Source organism: Pongo abelii, chromosome 11 (genome assembly GCF_028885655.2).
Source record: "Pongo abelii isolate AG06213 chromosome 11, NHGRI_mPonAbe1-v2.0_pri, whole genome shotgun sequence".
Lineage (NCBI taxonomy): Eukaryota > Metazoa > Chordata > Mammalia > Primates > Hominidae > Pongo > Pongo abelii.
The window spans coordinates 37,934,837-37,952,974 of NC_071996.2; the positions used below are offsets into that span (position 1 = coordinate 37,934,837).

Below are 18,138 nucleotides of genomic sequence, written 5' to 3' on the forward strand. Positions count from 1 at the left end.
GTGTCACGTCTACATGCTAAAGAGTTGGGAGCTGTACTGGGAATATCTTAAGCAGTTTGTTAAGTGGCTGCCATCTCTCACTGCCATTGAGATTGAAACTGTCTTTGCAGCCTGATAAATCACCTATGGTAACAGCAAAAGAGAGGCAAGGCAAGGCAAGGAGACTTATGAATGGCTAACCAGAAGCAAAGATCAAAACCACCTAACTTGGATTGAGAACCCTAGTCTAGGGATGATATTTTGATCTCTTAGTAGGCATGCCTTTAAAAGAAATGATGTACTTAGCATATTTTCTGTGTTTTGCTTTTCAGTTTATTGATTGATAATGAAAAGTATTTTTAAACCAAATACAATCTAAGGCCACTTAAATGAAATTTATTAAAACTCAGCATTGTTTTTGTTTTAGCACTTTGCAGATTTTCTTCAAGCATTCAGTGAAAACAATTTTGATCTCAGTGTATAAAACTATCTTACTGATTTTTTAATGAACTCATTTCTCTATATGCTTCTCACCTAGATGTGTACTTCCCAGATGTTTAATAAGGTATTTATTCAGCCTTTTATAACTCTAGGAGTTGAAGTAGAATTTTATCATTGGTTTCTTTAGAGCTTTCTTAACTGCTTATCACTATTGGAGGCTCCCTGACTATGTGAGTGTGACTCACTGAGGAACCCATAACCTCCTCCTCCACTGAGGCTGTTTACTGCTCTTGATATTGTGTGAAACTCTTCAGGGTTACCACCAGTTTAGGAGAAGCATCTCTGCACTGGCCCATCTGATGAATAGTAGTCATACTTCTCTTTATTGTTGCAGTCTTCAGTGATCATTGTGATTCACTAACTTTCTCTGCTAGATATAGTTCATGCTTAGCATAGCCATGCAGGATAACTTCCAGGTCCTCAATCTGTTACCATTAGGAGTTGTCTCGTTGTTAGTTTACAGGTTCTCCCCTTTTTAGTATGTTACTAGCCTTGTATTGTACGTGTGACAAATGTTCTTCCAAAGAACGTTGAATACAAACATTGGTCATTTTAGCCAAGTTAGAATTTTAGTTCCAAGCTACCTAAAATTTAATAATACAGTCCACGTCAAATAATGTAAACTAGTATATGATATAATTTCAAAAGGTATCAAAAATTATTCTCTATTCGTGGGAACATTGGTTGTGGTACTGCTCATTAGCTTTATATACATTGGTGTTTTATTCAGAAACAATTTTCTGAATTTTTCTGGACCTCAAGTAATAGAATTTTCATATTGTTTTTTCTTGATTTTTTTCTTCCAAAATTATAACACAGACTGTAGCTGATGCCGTAATAAAGAAATGTACCTTCATGCTACTCATTTAAATATCCTTGTGTGTGACTAATTAACTTATTAGTACACTCTATTAATAAGGCGATTAAAAATCCTTTGTTCTGTGTTTGTGTTAGCTTACTAATTTTGTTCTTCAACATGGCAAAATTTTTATCCCTCTCCATGGTCAAACTGCCTACAAAATCACTTTCAATCACAGGTTGGGACTAGTGTGCTAGTATGAATGCCTCTCTGAAAAAAAAAAAAAAAAAAAAATGACACTCAATAGAATCCAACTAAATATGCCTGATTGGGGGTGAAAACATCTATGTGACAGATAGCATGTGTTTATCATTGGTGATATTTTTAACTGTGGGGTTTTCTCTGATGCTAGTTATGATGAGAAGGAGGAAACAATAAATCAGGTTGCATCTGGATAGTGCTACAGGCACAAAAAAGAGAATCATGTCTTTGAAAAATGTTTGACATTGTGTTTGACTCTTACGAGTCAGTCACAATATAACTTTATAAAAACTAGACTTGTCCTTTCAGCTGTTTTATATAGTATCCTCTTAACTTACAGCTTAAGTTAGTTGACTCATTCAGTTTGAAGAATAAAAGGAATAAATCCTCAAAGCATTCTTATCTAAAAGAGAAAGGAATTTTGTTATGCTAATAAGTATCATAGAAAATTTTCCTTTAAAGAAAAGTTCAGCAGGGCCAGTGCCAACTATTGTGTTGGTAATTGTATTGAACCTTTTCATAGAATTAGTGGGGATTTGAACTCTTTTTTAAAAGTTATAATCTAAAGACTTTTTTATAGTTAGCTCATCATTAATTTTTATGTCAAAACTTGCAGAAGGCCAGGCACGGTGGCTCACACCTGTAATCCCACCACTCTGGGAGGCCGAGGCAGGTGGATCACCTGAGGTCAGGAATTTCAGACCAGCCTGGCCAACATTGTGAAACCCTGTGTCTACTTTAAAAATACAAAAAAAAAATTAGCCGGGCATGGTGGCGCACATCTGTAATACCAGCTACCGGGAGGCTGAGGCTGGAGAATCGTTTGAACCTGGGAGGCGGAGGTTCCAGTGAGCTGAGATGGCGCCACTGCACTCCAGCCTGGGCAACAGAGTGAGACTCTGTCTCAAAAAAAAAAAAACTTAACAGAAAAGTGTGCATTTATGTTTGTATGTGCCCTAGTGTAGAAAAGTAAAAGGTACTGGGAAATTAACACAATAGTTTATTGTTTTTGAGTTTTTTTACAGATATATAGCAATTACTGTCTCATAATTTACATTTTTATATGGAAACATACTTCTGGGTTTCCTTTTGGTTTTTATTTTCTTACCTTTCTACATTCTACTATCCCAATCTGATTAAAAATGAGAAATAATTTTTCATATCTCTTATATTTTTATTTCTTGTCAAACAGCACTTGCTTACCCCACAGTGTCAAGAAGCATGTTTTTTTTTTAATTACATAAAAGGGTGAAACTAATTATTCAACCAAATAATGAAAACACTAGTAGATTTGGAGCAATTTTTTTTTCACTGTGGCACAAGTAATGTTTAAATGTTTGTATTTGAACTTAAAGAAATTTTGCCCTAAATTAAAAAGCCCAACTGAACAAAGTATTTTTAGACCAGATAGGGTATAGGCAGTAGAAATACAGGATCTTTCATTATTTTTCCTTTGGTGGATAGGGAGGAGGTTGGGGAAATATCTCAAGGATAAAATGCTCTAGGTCTTTTATCCATGTGTGCCAGTGGACCACAACTGAAATCAGGACTAACATTACTGCTGGGGAAATGAATGTACTAGTCTTCTGTTATGAATGTGAAACTACTGAACTGTTCATTCAAAACAAGGTTGAGTAAACCCCTATCAACAGAAACGGAAGAAACCCTGGCTACACACATAAGACTTTCTGGACAATGCACTGTATATTGGGAAAGAACAACAAAATAAAAGTCAGAATCCTGATGGCCCTTAGTCATTTGTAACTGGTGTTAGGCATATCACTTAAAGCCACTGAGTTTCAGTTGGACTCATTTGCAAAGTATGGAAGTTTTACTGTGTTGTCTATTGAAGCCTCTGTGTACTCTAAAACTCCATGATTCTTTGTGTCTCATGTGAGTCATTTCTAGTTCTGAAAGGTAGAATAATAGAGAATTGGTTTGTAACAGCTTGGCAACCAACTGTCAATAACTGGAGTCAATGAAAGCAACTATTTCAAAAGATCAGATTACTTACCAGTTTCACTAATAAAGATTTATTACTTTAAACCTTTATCATAAAATGTATGCTTTGAATACTGTGAAGTACACTGCATATAAGGAGTGTGGTATAGTATAAAGAAACTTTCTGCAGGTAGTAATTATAGTGAAGATTGTAGGTTTACAAAGCCCTAGCTGTTTTCTGTGTAGCTGTTATTATTCTTATGACTCTTGAAAAGTTTGTAGCTTCACCATATACATTTAATATTTTGCAATAATTGGCCTTGTTCCTGAGCTGTTGGATTCGGGGCCGTAGCACTGTCTGAGAGGTTTACATTTCTCACAGTGAACCGGTCTCTTTTTCAGCTGCTTCCTGGCTTCTTTTTACTCAGGTTTCCACTGCTTTTTTGCTTTTTTTTAATGCTGTATGAAGGTGTTAACATTTGTTTATATTTTTCATTAATTGTAATACCTTTAAATTATGCATCATACTCAGAAATAAGGATTAGAATTTAAGTGACATCTTTGGCCTAATATAATTTACCTATTAAAAATTTGTGAAAGCTATCGCTTCTTTCTTTTCCAAAGTAGATTTGGATGACAAATTCAGTTTGGTTTTGAGCTTATCTAAAAAGCTTAATGTTTTAAGCATACCAAACTCATTAGCAGAAGTCAAATATGTCTCTCCCTATTGCTACACAACTTTTTAGGGATATTGTTATATATGAAAGCATGACATCAAACGGACCTAATACACCTAAATGCATTTGAAGCTACTTGGTCTCGGTTCTTACCAACGATATAATTTAATTTTTTTTTCCAAACGATGATGTTGTTGCATACCTGTGGAAAGCAAAATGATTCTGTGAAACTATACTTTTAGTTTTGCAACCATTTGATAACTTCAAAGATTATCAATGCATTATATCTATAGTCTTAGCTTTCCAGATAACCCAGAATCATACGGTTCCAAATTGATTAAGCTTTGTTACCAGCAGACTATGGTAGGATCCTGATGAACGACACTATGGAAGAAACTTGTTAGGATAAACAGTCTTCAATGTGTGCATATTGTTGACAGAATTTGAAGGCACAAATTTAAGAGTAACTAGGGTGTAAAAGCCGAGAAAGGAAAGGTCAGCGCTACTGAGTGAGCAGGTGAGGGGGCTTATTGATAGGGGAGTCAGCTATGTCAAATAGGGACTCTAGGCACAAAGTCAATTTCTTTATTGACAACTTTCAATCCAAGTAGTAGGAATTTTGTATTTGTAAATTACTAGGTAGTGGCTCTGGCTATTCTTGTTTTTTCATTGATTCTGTGAGCATTTCTTAGTATGTATTGTGTGATTCAGCATAGATTCAGACATTGTATAACACCTACAAATCCACCTATTTCCCTTTTCCCTTCTCCATTAACCTGCCGCCACTGAAATCTGGAGCCAAATATATCTGGTAAGTACCCACAGATTTCCTTGAGTTGTATAGACTCTTCCATGGAATAGTTCTTTAAATAGCTGTGAGCAATAAACTCTGTGTGGCTGTTTTTGTTAGAATTGGTTTTTGTATATGTATATGTTTATTTCAGGCACAGGAGTGAGAGAAGAGGGGATGATAGATGAGAAGGGATAATCAAGTGTGATGGCAATTGCATCTCCTTCCAAATACACCCATGGGGCTGGCTTTAGTTGAACTTGCCTGCCTACTAAAATAGTGCCACAGACAGAAGCCCAAGATTATAAGCTTGAGATTTTAACAATTTGGTCTTGTAGATGCCTAGTTACAAATAAATTTGAGTTTAGTAAAATGGCTCATCTTTTTTTTAAAAAAAAAAAAAAAAAACCTACCTTCACAGTGCTTCTATTGTACAAGCACAGTCTGGAAAAAAAATTAATAGGTACTATTAAGTGAAATAACCTTAGATTCATTGGTATTCTAAGCATTTCTTTAATACTTTTTGTAATTTTTCTGATTATTTCTGTGTTATTAAGAATGCTTTCCTTTAGAACAAATGCTAGTTCAGATCACCTATATAAAATAAAATTAGCCTGTTAATGCCTGTTCAATACTTTTCTGCTGAACACTGCATTTCCTTCCTGCTCTCTTCTCGGTTAAAGTGAAAGAGAGTTAAAAATAGAATATTCTTTGGAGCCCTCCAGGGAAGTTCCTGAACCATCAATTTATATTGTCCTAGTTCTCTCAGCTTGCAGAATTGATTGTGCTTTCCTCTGAAAGTGCTGAAAGAAATGGGATAATATTGCAGCAGTGCAGTCCTTTAACAAAGCAGAATGGTAGTGTTTTTTTAAAAAAAAAAAATCTATGTTGAGATCTGGATATTTATTTTGTTGTTTGGTATCACTTACTATTGGCATTTCTTACTTTACAAAATAGAGGCTTTCCCACAATATTGACGTAAATTCCTATAAAAGATATACTGTTTTCCTCTACTTTCCAGGTTAAATTCAGAAGTATCACAGGAAGAATTTTTTTTAATTCTAATATACTAAAATATACTTTTTAATGAAGAAAGAATAATTTATGTGGTAGCCAAGTTGGAGTCAGGATACTAGAAATACTCTTCTTGTAGCATTTTTGAAACCTGTTGATACTTTTCATTCTCTAGGAATCTACTTCTCCTTCCTAATCCTCAGCCTTCTCCCTCTTTTCCAGATCATTGGATTTTTCTTTCTCAAACTTGGCAGTGTTCAAACTATACTTTTGACACTATCAGAACTCTGTACCCACTCTTGCTTTTGTGTGAATAATTAGACAAGGAACCAAACCTACAATGCCACTTCTCTAGGTGTCACTCTGTAACGGTTCATGCCCAGCAGTCTGAAATTTCTTTGTTTAAACAAAAGTTCAGAGGAATTCATGAGCAACTTGAACAGTTCAAGATGTAAATTTTATTAAGCAAATGTACATAATGTGAGGCATACCTGTAATTAAATGATCCTTTATGTTAACAATTATTTTATTAATGATTTTGTCTTATATAGGCAAGAGTAAGATTCTTATCTTTGATTGGATTAGGAGAATTATGTGGGTTTTTTTGTTTTTAGTGCTTTCCAGCTGAGTATTTCTAGTTTTGCTTGTGATTATAGTAATTTTAACCAATATAGATCCCAGTTTTATTTTCTTTTTCATTGGAACAAATGCTAGCCTGTTAATGCCTGTTGAGTACTTTTCTGCTAAGGACTGCATTAGAAAAAGACCAATAATCTTTTAGTAATCTTTAATGTTCTGCTCTTTAGAGAATATAATTCAAAATTATATACTTTTTAGCCAGTTACTGTGTTGTATAATTATTAGAATGAGTGATAAAACATTTCATCATGATTTCTGGAAAAAACATTCATATTCCTGTCCTAATGCCAGTCGAATTTCCCTCCTGGGGTACTGATCATACTGAGCATCAAATGTTAAATGACAATTTTAGTTATGTTAGTTTAGAACGGTTCCTCAGACCCTGATGGCTTTCTACCCAGTGTAGTTTAAACCTGGTTGAGTTTTCCTGCCTTGGATGTAAAAATGAATGAAATGCTACTCAGTGGATGGAAAAAAGTCATTGCTTCACAGAACTTCAAGACTTCACCCATAAAACATAGCAGCTCTCTTTGCACAAAATGTGTCCGGGTTAAAGCTGTCACAGCCCTACTGAGTAAAGTCTGACTTCTTGGCAAAGCAGCCTGACTTTGTGGAGAAGACAGCCAGTATCTATGAAAACTCTGCCAGACTAATCTTGTATAGACTCATCTGGAATGTGGCAGCAGACATTTTGAGCAAAAGCAGCCTCTGAGGCGAAATAGCAAAACTAAAGCCCAAAGGGAACATTGGAGATTCACATGGAAATACTCAGGCTGAGAGACAGAACTGTGGGATGTGGAACCTGAAATAGTGTCACCATTAGAGCCATTTCTTCTCCTTCCCAATTGTCTTTTGTTATGTTTTAATATTTTTAGAGATGGAGTCTCACTGTTTTGCCTAGACTGGAGTGCAGTGGCCCTTCCTAATTGTTTAATACAATTTATGCATATAATCTAATTATAGTAAGGCAAGGAAGTGTAACTTTGAAATACATAAGTAGTAAACCACGAATCTTGGGGGTAGTGGACAAACCAAGGGAAGGACTGTTCCTCCCACAGAGAGGACAATGTGGGCTAATCATATGCTTATTTACACCTGCTCTTTTTTAAAGCCCCCAAGTTCATGTGGCTACCATCTGAACTAACTACTCAAAAATTTTCACTCTGATTTCTATTTTAAATAACAATGCTTATACTCACCAATAAATCTTTAGTTCAAATGAACGAAAAGTTTCCTTGTTGATTGACATTATTTCCAGTAATTATCTGTTTTCCTGTAATTAAGTTTATCTTGAAACTTAGGTATGTTAAGCTACAGTAAAGTCTTCATTAACCAAAATTATCAGAAAATGAAACAAGGCCAGGTTCTGCTTATTTGAACAATATTACTATAATACTTTTTCTTCTTCAACATATGTTCCTCAAAAAAGTAAATTTTAGAATCAGACAGCTGTGTGCAGCTCCCAGCTACACACTTGATAGCTGTTGACCATAGAGAAGGTATGAACCTCTCTGTGCCTTTTGTTTCCTCATCTGAAAAATAGGGATAATAATTGTATCTATTTCATAAAATTGTGAACACTAAATGAGTTAACATATGTAAAGTACTCAGAACAGTGCCTGAAACTTAATAAATATCATTTGAGGCTTAGGTATTAAGATTAGCTTGTGTGACTGGGCACAGTGGCTCACCCCTGTAATCCCAGCACTTCGGGAGACTGAGGCAGTCCAATCACCTGGTGTCAGGAGTTCAAGACCAGCCTGGCCAACATGGTGAAACCCCATCTCTATTAAATATACAAATATTAGCTGGGTATGCTGGCACGCACCTGTAATCCCAGCTCCTTGGGCGAGAGAAGCACTTGAACCCAGGGGGTTGAGGTGGCCATAAGCCGAGATTGCACCACTGCACTCCAGCCTGGGCGACAGAGCAGACAGAGCAAGACTCAGTCTCAAAAAAAAAAAAAAAAACAAACCAACAAAAAAGATTAGCTTGTGGTATCATTGAAGCAAAGATAATTATATTTTAAATGAAAATTTAAATTTAAAATGAAAATATAATTTTTAAGATAATTATATTTTAAGTGAAAATTTAAATTTAAAATGAAAATATAATTTTAAATTATATTTTAAGTGAAAAGACAGGAATTTGGGGCCAAATTCCAGAGCAGACACAGGAAGCTGACAGAGTTAGCTCTAAAATGTTTATATTTTTTGTCCTTTTAGCTACTCAACACATGCCTTCATCCTGAAAGTACAGTAAAGATCAGTTGAGTTGTTTGATGTTAAACTTGAGGTCTAAATATGTTTTGAAGAAAATTACTTAAATACTTTCTTCCCATACATTGTAAAATTTCTATTGATAAGATGTGGAAGCATTATATGAAAAAAGATTTTGAAATAGTCTGTGTCATATAGCCCCATTTCTATAAATAATGAAAATGAATATATATGTTGCCCTCTGCATGGAAAATTAGGCTAGCCACATATAAGAATGTAAATGGAGAGTATCTGTAAGTGATTATTTTCCCATGTAGACTTTTTCTATGTTTGTATTTTTTTCCAAATTTTCTACTATAAAAATCTTTTTTATGCTCTACCTTATAGAGCATAAAAATATTTTTATAAAAGATATTAAGTCTACGTTTTTAAAAATATTCAGGCCACGTGCCGTGGCACACCCCTATAATCCCAGCACTTTGGGAGGCCAACAGGGGCAGATCACTTTGAGCTCCAGAGTTCAAGACCAGCCTGGGCAACATGGCAAAACCCTGTCTCTACTAAAAATACAAAAATTAGCTAGGTGAGGTAGCACACACCTGTAATTCCAGCTACTCAGGAGGCTAAGACAAGAGAGTCGTTTGACCCAGGGGGTGGAGGTTGCAGTGAGGTGAGATTGCGCCACTGCATTCTGTCCTGGGCGATAGAGTAAGACTCTGTCTCAAAAAATAATAGTAAGTAAATAAATTAAAAGTAAAAATATTCAAATAACACCTTCATTACAAACTTTACATACTAGATATAAAGTTAAACATTTGTATTCTTTCTTTGAGTTCTTCCTAAGCACTTGGAGGCTAATTATATGGAATCTGTGATTTAGCTGCTGTACAGTTTTTCTAGGAGAGACTTAATGAGTGATCCAGAAATTCCAGTCTGATGTGATTTGTATTCGTGGGAGTGTCATTTTAATGAAAAGGTGATTAAATATGTTTAATCTTATAAACCATTGTTACGTTAAAATTTATTTTTTTAATTTTAATTTTTATTTTTTTAAGATGGAGTTTGCTCTTGTCGCCCAGGCTGGAGTGCAATGGTGCGATCTCAGCTCACTGCAACCTCTGCCTCCTAGGTTCAAGTGATTCTCCTGCCTCAGCCTCCCAAGTAGCTGAGATTACAGGTATGCACCACCATGCCTGGCTAATTTTGTATTTGTAGTGAAGATGGGGTTTCACTATGTTGGTCAGGCTGGTCTTGAACTCCTGACGTCAGGTGATCTACCCACCTCAGCCTCCCAAAGTGCTGGGATTACAGGTGTGAACCACTGTGCTGGCCCAATGTTACCTTAAAATTTAAATTCAGGCCGGGCGCCGTGGTTCATGCCTATAATCCCAGCACTTTAGGAGGCTGAGGCGGGCAGATCACCTGAAGTCAGGAGTTTGAGACCAGCCTGGCCAACATGGCGAAACCCTGTCTCTACTAAAAATACAAAAATTAGCCAGGCATGGTGGCACACGCCTGTAATTCCAGTTACTCGGCAGGCTGAGGTATGAGAATCACTTAAACCCGGGAGGTGGAAGTTGCGGTGAGCCAAGATGGTGCCACTGCACTCCAACCTGGCCGACAGAGTGAGACTGTGTCTCAAAAAAAAAAAAAAAGAGGCATACACAAACCGTGAGAGAAGAACTAACCAGAAAACATTTATGTTACCTGTAGAGTTTTATGAGATGTGGCATAAGAAAATGGACAAAATCGTGAAGGGATTAATAAGATAGATTCTTAACGAAGGCATTTTTTAAGTGCTTGGCATCATTATTTTTAACAGCTCAACTGTGTTCAAAAACTCAATCCTAGCTTATTTATGCTACTTCTGAATGAAATCCTGAGATGTTAGTGTTTTTTCTCCTTTCACAGTCTTTAAAATCTAGAACTTCCTGGTAGTTCTTATCACTCTTCTATGTGTAAAACCTTTGCTTCTTCACCAGTATTCTGTTGTACCTTCATCTTCCGCTTATCACTTCACATACCATATTCATTCATTCATGACTATTCCCCATTAAAACATATTAACTGTCTTACTTTTTCCAAACCTTTTATTTTTGCTGAAATGAGCTTTTCCTTTAAGTGCAAGCCCAAATGTCACTACCTCTATAAATATCAGTCAGGACTAATTTCTTCCTCTTATTTTCATAAGACTCTATTTATACTGCTATCCTCATACGGTGTGGTGGCTAAAAATGCCTAATTTCAAAGATAGGGACCATGTCATATCTATCTTTATCTAACTCAGATGGTGTCCTTTTTACTATCGTTTGTAACAAATAACTAGATGCTGAGATCAACTGTTTTATATTTCATGTCAAATTTTCAAAATGTACGTGGTGTTTGTAAGAGAGTGTGTGTGTGTGCTTGTGTGTGTGTGTGGCAATTAGTGGGCATGGATATTAATGGAGATTAGGCTGCTTTAAAGAATAAGACACCAAGCCAGCCTTGGTGGCTCTCGCCTGTAATCCCAGCACTTTGAGAAGCTGAGGTGGGCGGATCACCTGAAGTCAGGAGTTCAGGACCAGCCTGGCCAACATGGTGAAACCCCCATCTCTACTAAAAATACAAAAATTAGCCGGACATGGCGGTGTGTGCCTGTAGCCTCAGCTACTGGGGAGGCTGAGGCAAGAGAATCGCTTGAACCCAGTAGGTGGTGTTTTCAGTGAGCCAAGATTGCACCCCTGTACTCCAGCCTGAGCGATAGAGACTGCATCTAAAAACAAAACAAAAAAAAGAATAAGATGCCATTGGAAATTTACTCACGCAGCTTTCATGATGTAACGAGGCGTGGTGGTGCACACCCGTAGTCCTAGCTTCTCAAGAGGCTGAGGTGGGGAGGATTTGTTGAGACAAGGAGCTCGAGGGTACAGTGAGCTGTGAACATGCCACTGCGCTCCAGCCTTGACAACAGAGTGAGACCCTGTCTCTAATAAAACAAAACAAAAAAACAAATTCAATGACCTAGAGTCCTACTGACCCCATATTAAATCACTACAACATGGTTTCTTATAGGTATTTATTGAAAGCCTTTTGTCTCAGACCTTTTATCATAATAGAGAATTTTAAGCAGGAGACCTCCAAGACGAGTCTCGTAAAATTGTTAAATTTAGATAAGTAAAAAAAATCAGGCCCGGTACAGTGGCTCACGCCTATAACCCCAACACTTGGCGATGCCAAGGTGGGCGGATCACTTGAGGTCAGCAGTTGGAGACCAGCCTGGCCAATGTGGTGAAACCGTCTCCAGTAAAAATAGAAAAATTAGCCGGGCGTTATGGCATGTGCCTGTAATCCCAGCTACCTGGGAGGCTGAGGCGGGAGAATCACTTGAACCCGGGAGGCGGAGGCTACAGTGAGCCCAGATTGTGCCACTGCACTCCAGCCTGGGCAACAGAATGAGACTCTGTCTTTAAAAAAAAAAAAAATCAGAAGCACATTTGCACATAAATTGGCCTTGTTTTTGCTTTTTAAAGCTTTCTTTCAAGGCAACCTATAACCTTGAATATTTCTTGAATAGACTACAAAAGTAATATGCATAACATTTTTAGTTTCTTAGGGGGGTATGACTGTTTTAAGTCAAATTATTTTAAGTCAGATTATATACAGTGATTTCTGCCAGATATATACAGTTTGTTTTCATTTTAGTAAACTAAAATTCTGCCAAGTCTGTCATAAGAAGTTATTATTCCAGTCTATACAGAACCCAAATTCTGATGCTGCAATAGACATGTGTATGTGTTGAGGTGGCATTTCCAACACAAAAAAAAAGGTCTCATGTTCACATTTCATTTCCATTCCTGTGTTATTTTTCTAAGGGTGGAAATTTGTCATTGTATGTTTTAATGGTGTTTGGAATTTGGGGTATAAATTTGAAATACTTATCATTTGATGAACTGAAAATAGTGTTAAATGTTAATTGTTAGATTAAAAAGGAAGAAGTTTATTCTGTTCTCAGCCTTTACCTGCCTGTAAGTTTAAGTAGTATAGGAAATTCACAAGGAATAAAGGTTTAGCAAACAGCATATTATCAATCACTTTATTACAGATAAGAACTAGAACACACAGTATTTTATTTTTACAAAGTTAGATTGGTGAGAAGGAAGTCATTGGAAACATGGCCATAAAGTAGTTTTGCCATAGAAATAACATCATTTTACAAAAACCCTTCACTGTTAAGGGATTCACTATAACTGAATTTTTACTTTGGTTTTGGTTTTTTTCTGTGTTTTTGGTTTTTTGTTTGGTTGGTTGGTTGGTTTTGTTTGTTTGTTTTTTGAGACAGGGTCTTGCGCTGTCGCTTAGCCTGGAGTGCAGTGGCGCTATCTTGTATTTTTTTGTGGAAACAAGATTTGGCCATGTTGCCCAGGCTGGTCTCAAACTCCTGAGCTTACCCACCTCCATCCACCCAATCCATCCATCTCCCAAAGTGCTGGGATTATAGGTGTAAACCACCACACCTGGCCAAGATTTTTAGTTTCTTAATTTTAATGTGTTGCTTTGTTACTGGATATACTTTGTAGTTATATTTTTAGAGAACATAGATGCTAGATTTTATTCAATTATTTGGTCCTTGAGCAGAATTATTAAGGCTACCAGACAACTACAGTGATGCTGCTGTCTATAATCAATACTTGAAATTGCCATTTTTGTTGCTTTAGGAATTAGTGAGGATATAAATGAAAACTGATAACAAAATGTATTTATGGTGTTATCAGGGAAACAATTTCATTGCCCTTTAGCTGTTAAAGTCTGTATAGGTGGTGTTCTAGTTCAGTTCATCTTTGTAAAAACTTTTCGGCTGGGCGCAGTGGCTCACGCCTGTAATCCCAGCACTTTGGGAGGCCGAGGTGGGCGGATCACGAGGTCAGGAGATCAAGATCATCCTGGCTAACGTGGTGAAACCCCGTCTCTACTAAAAGTACAAAAAATTAGCCGGGCGCAGTGGCGGGCACCTGTAGTCCCAGCTACTGGGGAGGCAGAGGCAGGAGAATGGCGTGAACCCGGGAGGCGGAGCTTGCAGTGAGCTGAGATTGTGCCACTGCACTCCAGCCTGGGCGACAGAGAGAGACTCCAACTCAAAAAAAACTTTTCAGTACTCTGAAGCTAGATGATTATTTTTATCCAGTTCTTTAAAAAATAAAAAAACTTTGTGGGTAGCATCTAGTAATTTACATGAGTCTTTAGCTAATTAGTATACTTAAAAGAATCCTCTTAGGATCAGGAGACAAAATACGATTCGTATTCACTACTTAGCGCTTATCATTGTAGATTCTTGTTAAGTAAATAAGTTTACTTGATAAAAGTAAATTTGTGCACTTAACTTACCACTTAAATTACCAACAGTCAGTTTAGGTGTTTGCTTTGTGACCTTGAGCAGTTTACTTGATTTGTTTAATGATCTGTCAAGTGACCTTAATCATACAATGAAGAAATAATCTAAAAAATTACTGTATAACTCCATTTGCCTGTGTCTTTGACACATTCATAAGTGGCTCTCTCCCCTGCCTTTTTTTTTTTTTAATCCCAGCAGGGACAGTTTCATGGGAATGGAACCTCTGCAGATGCATAGAGCCACATGCTTGTGTTAATATTCTGTTGTTACCAACTTGAAATTCTTAATAGTTTTTTTTTTTTTTTTTTTAACAAAGGGCCCTACATATTTTCCATTTACTCTGGGCTCATGTTATGTAGCAACTCCTGGTCCTGAGAAACTAGTTGTCATAATCGATTGTAATATGCCCTGAATAGTAATTGTCCTATGTTATCTAAGTGTGTGACCCTATAATCTTTGCAATTGTAGAAGAAATCTTTGTAGGCAGATTTTATTTCATTATATTTTAGTGAGGGAATGTAGGTAACTTGGGCTAAAATGTTATTTCATAATAGATGGTTTTAGGGGCTTACCATTTAATCAAAATTTTGTCATTTTAGAGCATAAAAGTACTTGCTTAAATTTTTTTTTAAATCTTACTATATGAAATGAATTCAGCGCAGGATTTAACTCATTGTACCATTACAGGTTATCAAGTTATACCCAACCAGCAGCAAAACTACCAAGGAATAGTTGGAGTTCAGCAACCCCAGAGTCAGAGCCTAGTCAGTGGCCAACCCAACAGCATTGGAAATCAGATTCAAGGAGTGGTCATCCCCTATACTTCAGTGCCAACATATCAGGTATATTGTCTCTTTTATGTACTTTGGGTAGAGATGATTTCGAATAAATTAAGTGCACAACTACAATACATCTTCTATGGTCTCCTTTTAATACAGGAAAAACGCTTCTGTAATATACAACTTTTTATAGTCTTAAGAGTTTTATTAGTCATAGAAGCTTGGTTTTATCGTCACTTTATTGCATTATTCATTTATTAATGTTTAGGATCTGAAACACATTGATATCGGCAAGTAAATATTGTCTGGCATTGTCTTATGTTTCCAGCAATATAGGTAGATGAGCAAATGTCTTATTCTATTCCTCAGCTCTTTAGAAAGTCCTCATTGCTGGGAGAGAGGAATAGGAGGGAAAATAGAGGTTAGTGGTAGATATTTGAAATAGTGAGATACAGTATAGACCATGAATCTGTAGTTATAGAATAGGGAAGTATGTGCAGTTTTCTGTGCTGTGACTGATTTTTTTCCTTCCTCTACATCCCAAAAAGCGATGATATGTCTCATATTTTAAAATGTTGTAGATTTTAGGCCAGGCACAGTGGCTCACACCTGTAATCCCAGCATTTTGAGAGGCCTAGGCAGGCAGATTACTTGAGATCAAGAGTTCAAGGTCAGCCTGGCCAACATGGTGAAACCCTGTTTCTACTAAAAACACAAAAAATAGCTAGGCAAGGTGGCGGGGCCTATAATTCCAGCTACTCGGGAGGCTGAGGCAGGAGAATTGCTTAAACCCGGGAAGTGGAAGTTGCAGTGGGTCACCACTGCACTCCAGCCTGGGCAACAGGCAGACGCCATCTCAAAAATAAAAACAAAATGTTACAGATTTTAATTTATAGTTCTAAAGCAGAAATACCTATTATTTCATGAATAAGCACGTGTCTTCAATATAATATGACACATTTTTCAAAAATTTGTTTTACCTTTATCTTTATGGAGTAATTTGCAAGAGGGTTTATTTTATTAGCCTCATTTTTTTCATAGCTGAGTCTGATTTTAAGAACTCCAGGCCAGGGCCAGGTGCAGTGGCTCATGCCTGTAATCCTAGCACTTTGAGAGGCCAAGGCGGGTGAATCACTTGAGGTCAAGAGTTCAAGACCATCCTGGCCAACATAGTGAAACCCCATTTCTATGAAAAATACAAAAATTAGCCAGGCATGGTGGCAGGCACCTGTAATGTCAGCTACTCAGAAGGCTGAGGCAGGAGAATCACTTGAACCCGGGAGGCAAAGGTTGCAGTGAGCTGAGATTACGCCACTGCATTCCGGGCTAGGTGACAAAGAGAGACTCTGTCACAAAAAAGGAGAGAACTCCAAAGACCACTTTCATTCATCTCAACAAGGAGAGAATAGCCTAGTTGGGAAGACAGGGAATAGCCTAGTTGGGAAGATAAAATACACGTATTTTGTGTATTTTATATGAACACATGTAAACAAATTGGTGATAGTGTACAGATGAGTAACTGAGAGGATCATGAAATACAGCAATGAACAGGTTAAGGACTTGATTTGAAGCCTTCTGAGAAGTTAGAAACCTTTAGCTCTTCAAAGAAAATGATGGGCGTAAATTGGTTAAGATGACATTCTGAGAATGAAGAAGAATATAAGCAAAGGTGCAAACATATTCCATATAATTTCAGAAAATTGAAATTAAAGTGTGAAATGTGAGATTGTCAAATGTTGTCGAGTACCAAGTGTATGTCCAGTTTTGAGAACCCTTGACCATAGAACACATCTACAAAAGAAAGAAAAGATACTTCATAAAAACTGGGTTTTCCATCTTCATTTTCTCTCACATCCCCCATGCTTCTGACCCCTTATCCTCCATCCTTGAGCCTAGGCACATGAGCCTGCCCTTCATCTGTTTCCCCATAGTTAAGCATTAAACAGGATTGGCACCAAGCCTGAAGCCTTCCTTTCTCAAAGACTGTGGTTATACTATCTAATCCAATACAGAGTTCAACATATAAGATCTGCCCTTAATCTTCGGGGGCTTACATCTAGTAAGAGAAATGTCATTTTTAAACAAATTACAGCCTAATTAGTATAGTTTTTTTTTAATTAGCTGGATATTGAAAATATTCCAGAGCTAAGGTAGTGGTCATAATTTTTACACCATACATTTTTACATTTTAACATTATTTTCTCATTGTATTTAATGTAATTCTCAGATTGCCTGAATGATTGTAGGAAGTATTGCTCTGGCCAGCAATCAATAATAGTCATCTGCTTTAAAGTATGGCTCCTACTACATTTGATAAACAAGCTAGGCAGTGATAAACTGTCATCTAAAAAATAAGCCAGAAAAGTCATCTGTCCTATACCTCCTGAGCCAGAGGGCATGGGTTTGAATTCTGACTTTCCCTCCAGTGTATTCTATGCCTGTACACTCTCTAGTAGTGGTCGGTCGCTTGCTCTCTCTCACTCGCTCTCTCTCCCCCTCCCTCCCTCCTTCTCTTTGTTTTTGAGACAGAGTCTTGCTCTGTCACCCAAGCCAGAGTGCAGTGGCGCAATCTTGGCTCACTACAACCTCTGCCTCCCAGGCTCAAGCGATTCTCATGCTTCAGCCTCCCAAGTAGCTGGGATTACAGGCGCGTGCCACCATGCCTGGCTAATTTTTGTATTTTTAGTAGAGATGGTGTTTAACCATGTTGGCCAGGCTGGTCTGGAACTCCTGACCTCAAGTGATCTACCCTCCTTGGCCTCCCAAAGTGCTGGGATTGCAGGCATGAGCCTCTGCACCCAGCCAGTCATTACCTTTTAAATCATAGAGCCAGGTGTAGAGAACAGTGAAGTGATTCTAGAACTGAGTTTCTGGAGCCACAGGGTTTGAATTCTGAGTTTCCTACTTACTAATCTAAGGTCTTAGAGCTACTAAATGGGAAAGTCAGAATTCAAACTCATGCCTTCTATTTACCCATCTATAAAATAGATGATAAAAAGTACCTTCAAGCCTGGCACAGTGGCTCATGCCTGTAACCCCAGCACTGTAGGAGGCCGAGGCAGGCGGATCACCTGAGGTCAGAAGTTTGAGACCAGCCTGGCCAACATGGTGAAACCCCATCTCTACTGAAAAATACCTTCTTAGGTTGTTCAGAAGCCTTAATGAGAT

General features: G+C 37.3%; 1 protein-coding gene and 1 long non-coding RNA gene across 29 annotated transcripts in view; one reads left to right on the plus strand and one right to left on the minus strand.

The window, feature by feature from the left end:
* The window catches only part of R3HDM1 (R3H domain containing 1), a 188,065-nt gene that overhangs the window by 127,028 nt on the left and 42,899 nt on the right, over positions 1-18,138 (plus strand). For all 27 annotated transcript variants that reach the window (XM_054548547.1, XM_054548549.1, XM_063712428.1 and 24 more), the window contains one exon: positions 14,879-15,033. In XM_054548547.1, the coding sequence (XP_054404522.1) occupies positions 14,879-15,033 (155 nt within the window). The remainder of the gene's footprint in view (positions 1-14,878; positions 15,034-18,138) is intronic.
* LOC129057970 (uncharacterized) overlaps positions 1-18,138 on the minus strand; it is a 104,175-nt gene that overhangs the window by 71,428 nt on the left and 14,609 nt on the right. The window contains exons 2-6 of one of the 2 annotated variants that reach the window (XR_008522748.1): positions 11,626-11,788; positions 9,420-9,536; positions 8,430-8,551; positions 5,362-5,392; positions 4,302-4,360 (exon numbers count right to left, since the gene is read on the minus strand). This is a non-coding gene — a long non-coding RNA (uncharacterized LOC129057970). Of the gene's footprint in view, positions 1-4,301; positions 4,361-5,361; positions 5,393-8,429; positions 8,552-9,419; positions 9,537-11,625; positions 11,789-18,138 lie in introns of those variants that run through there. The other variant, XR_008522747.1, reaches the window with a different exon arrangement.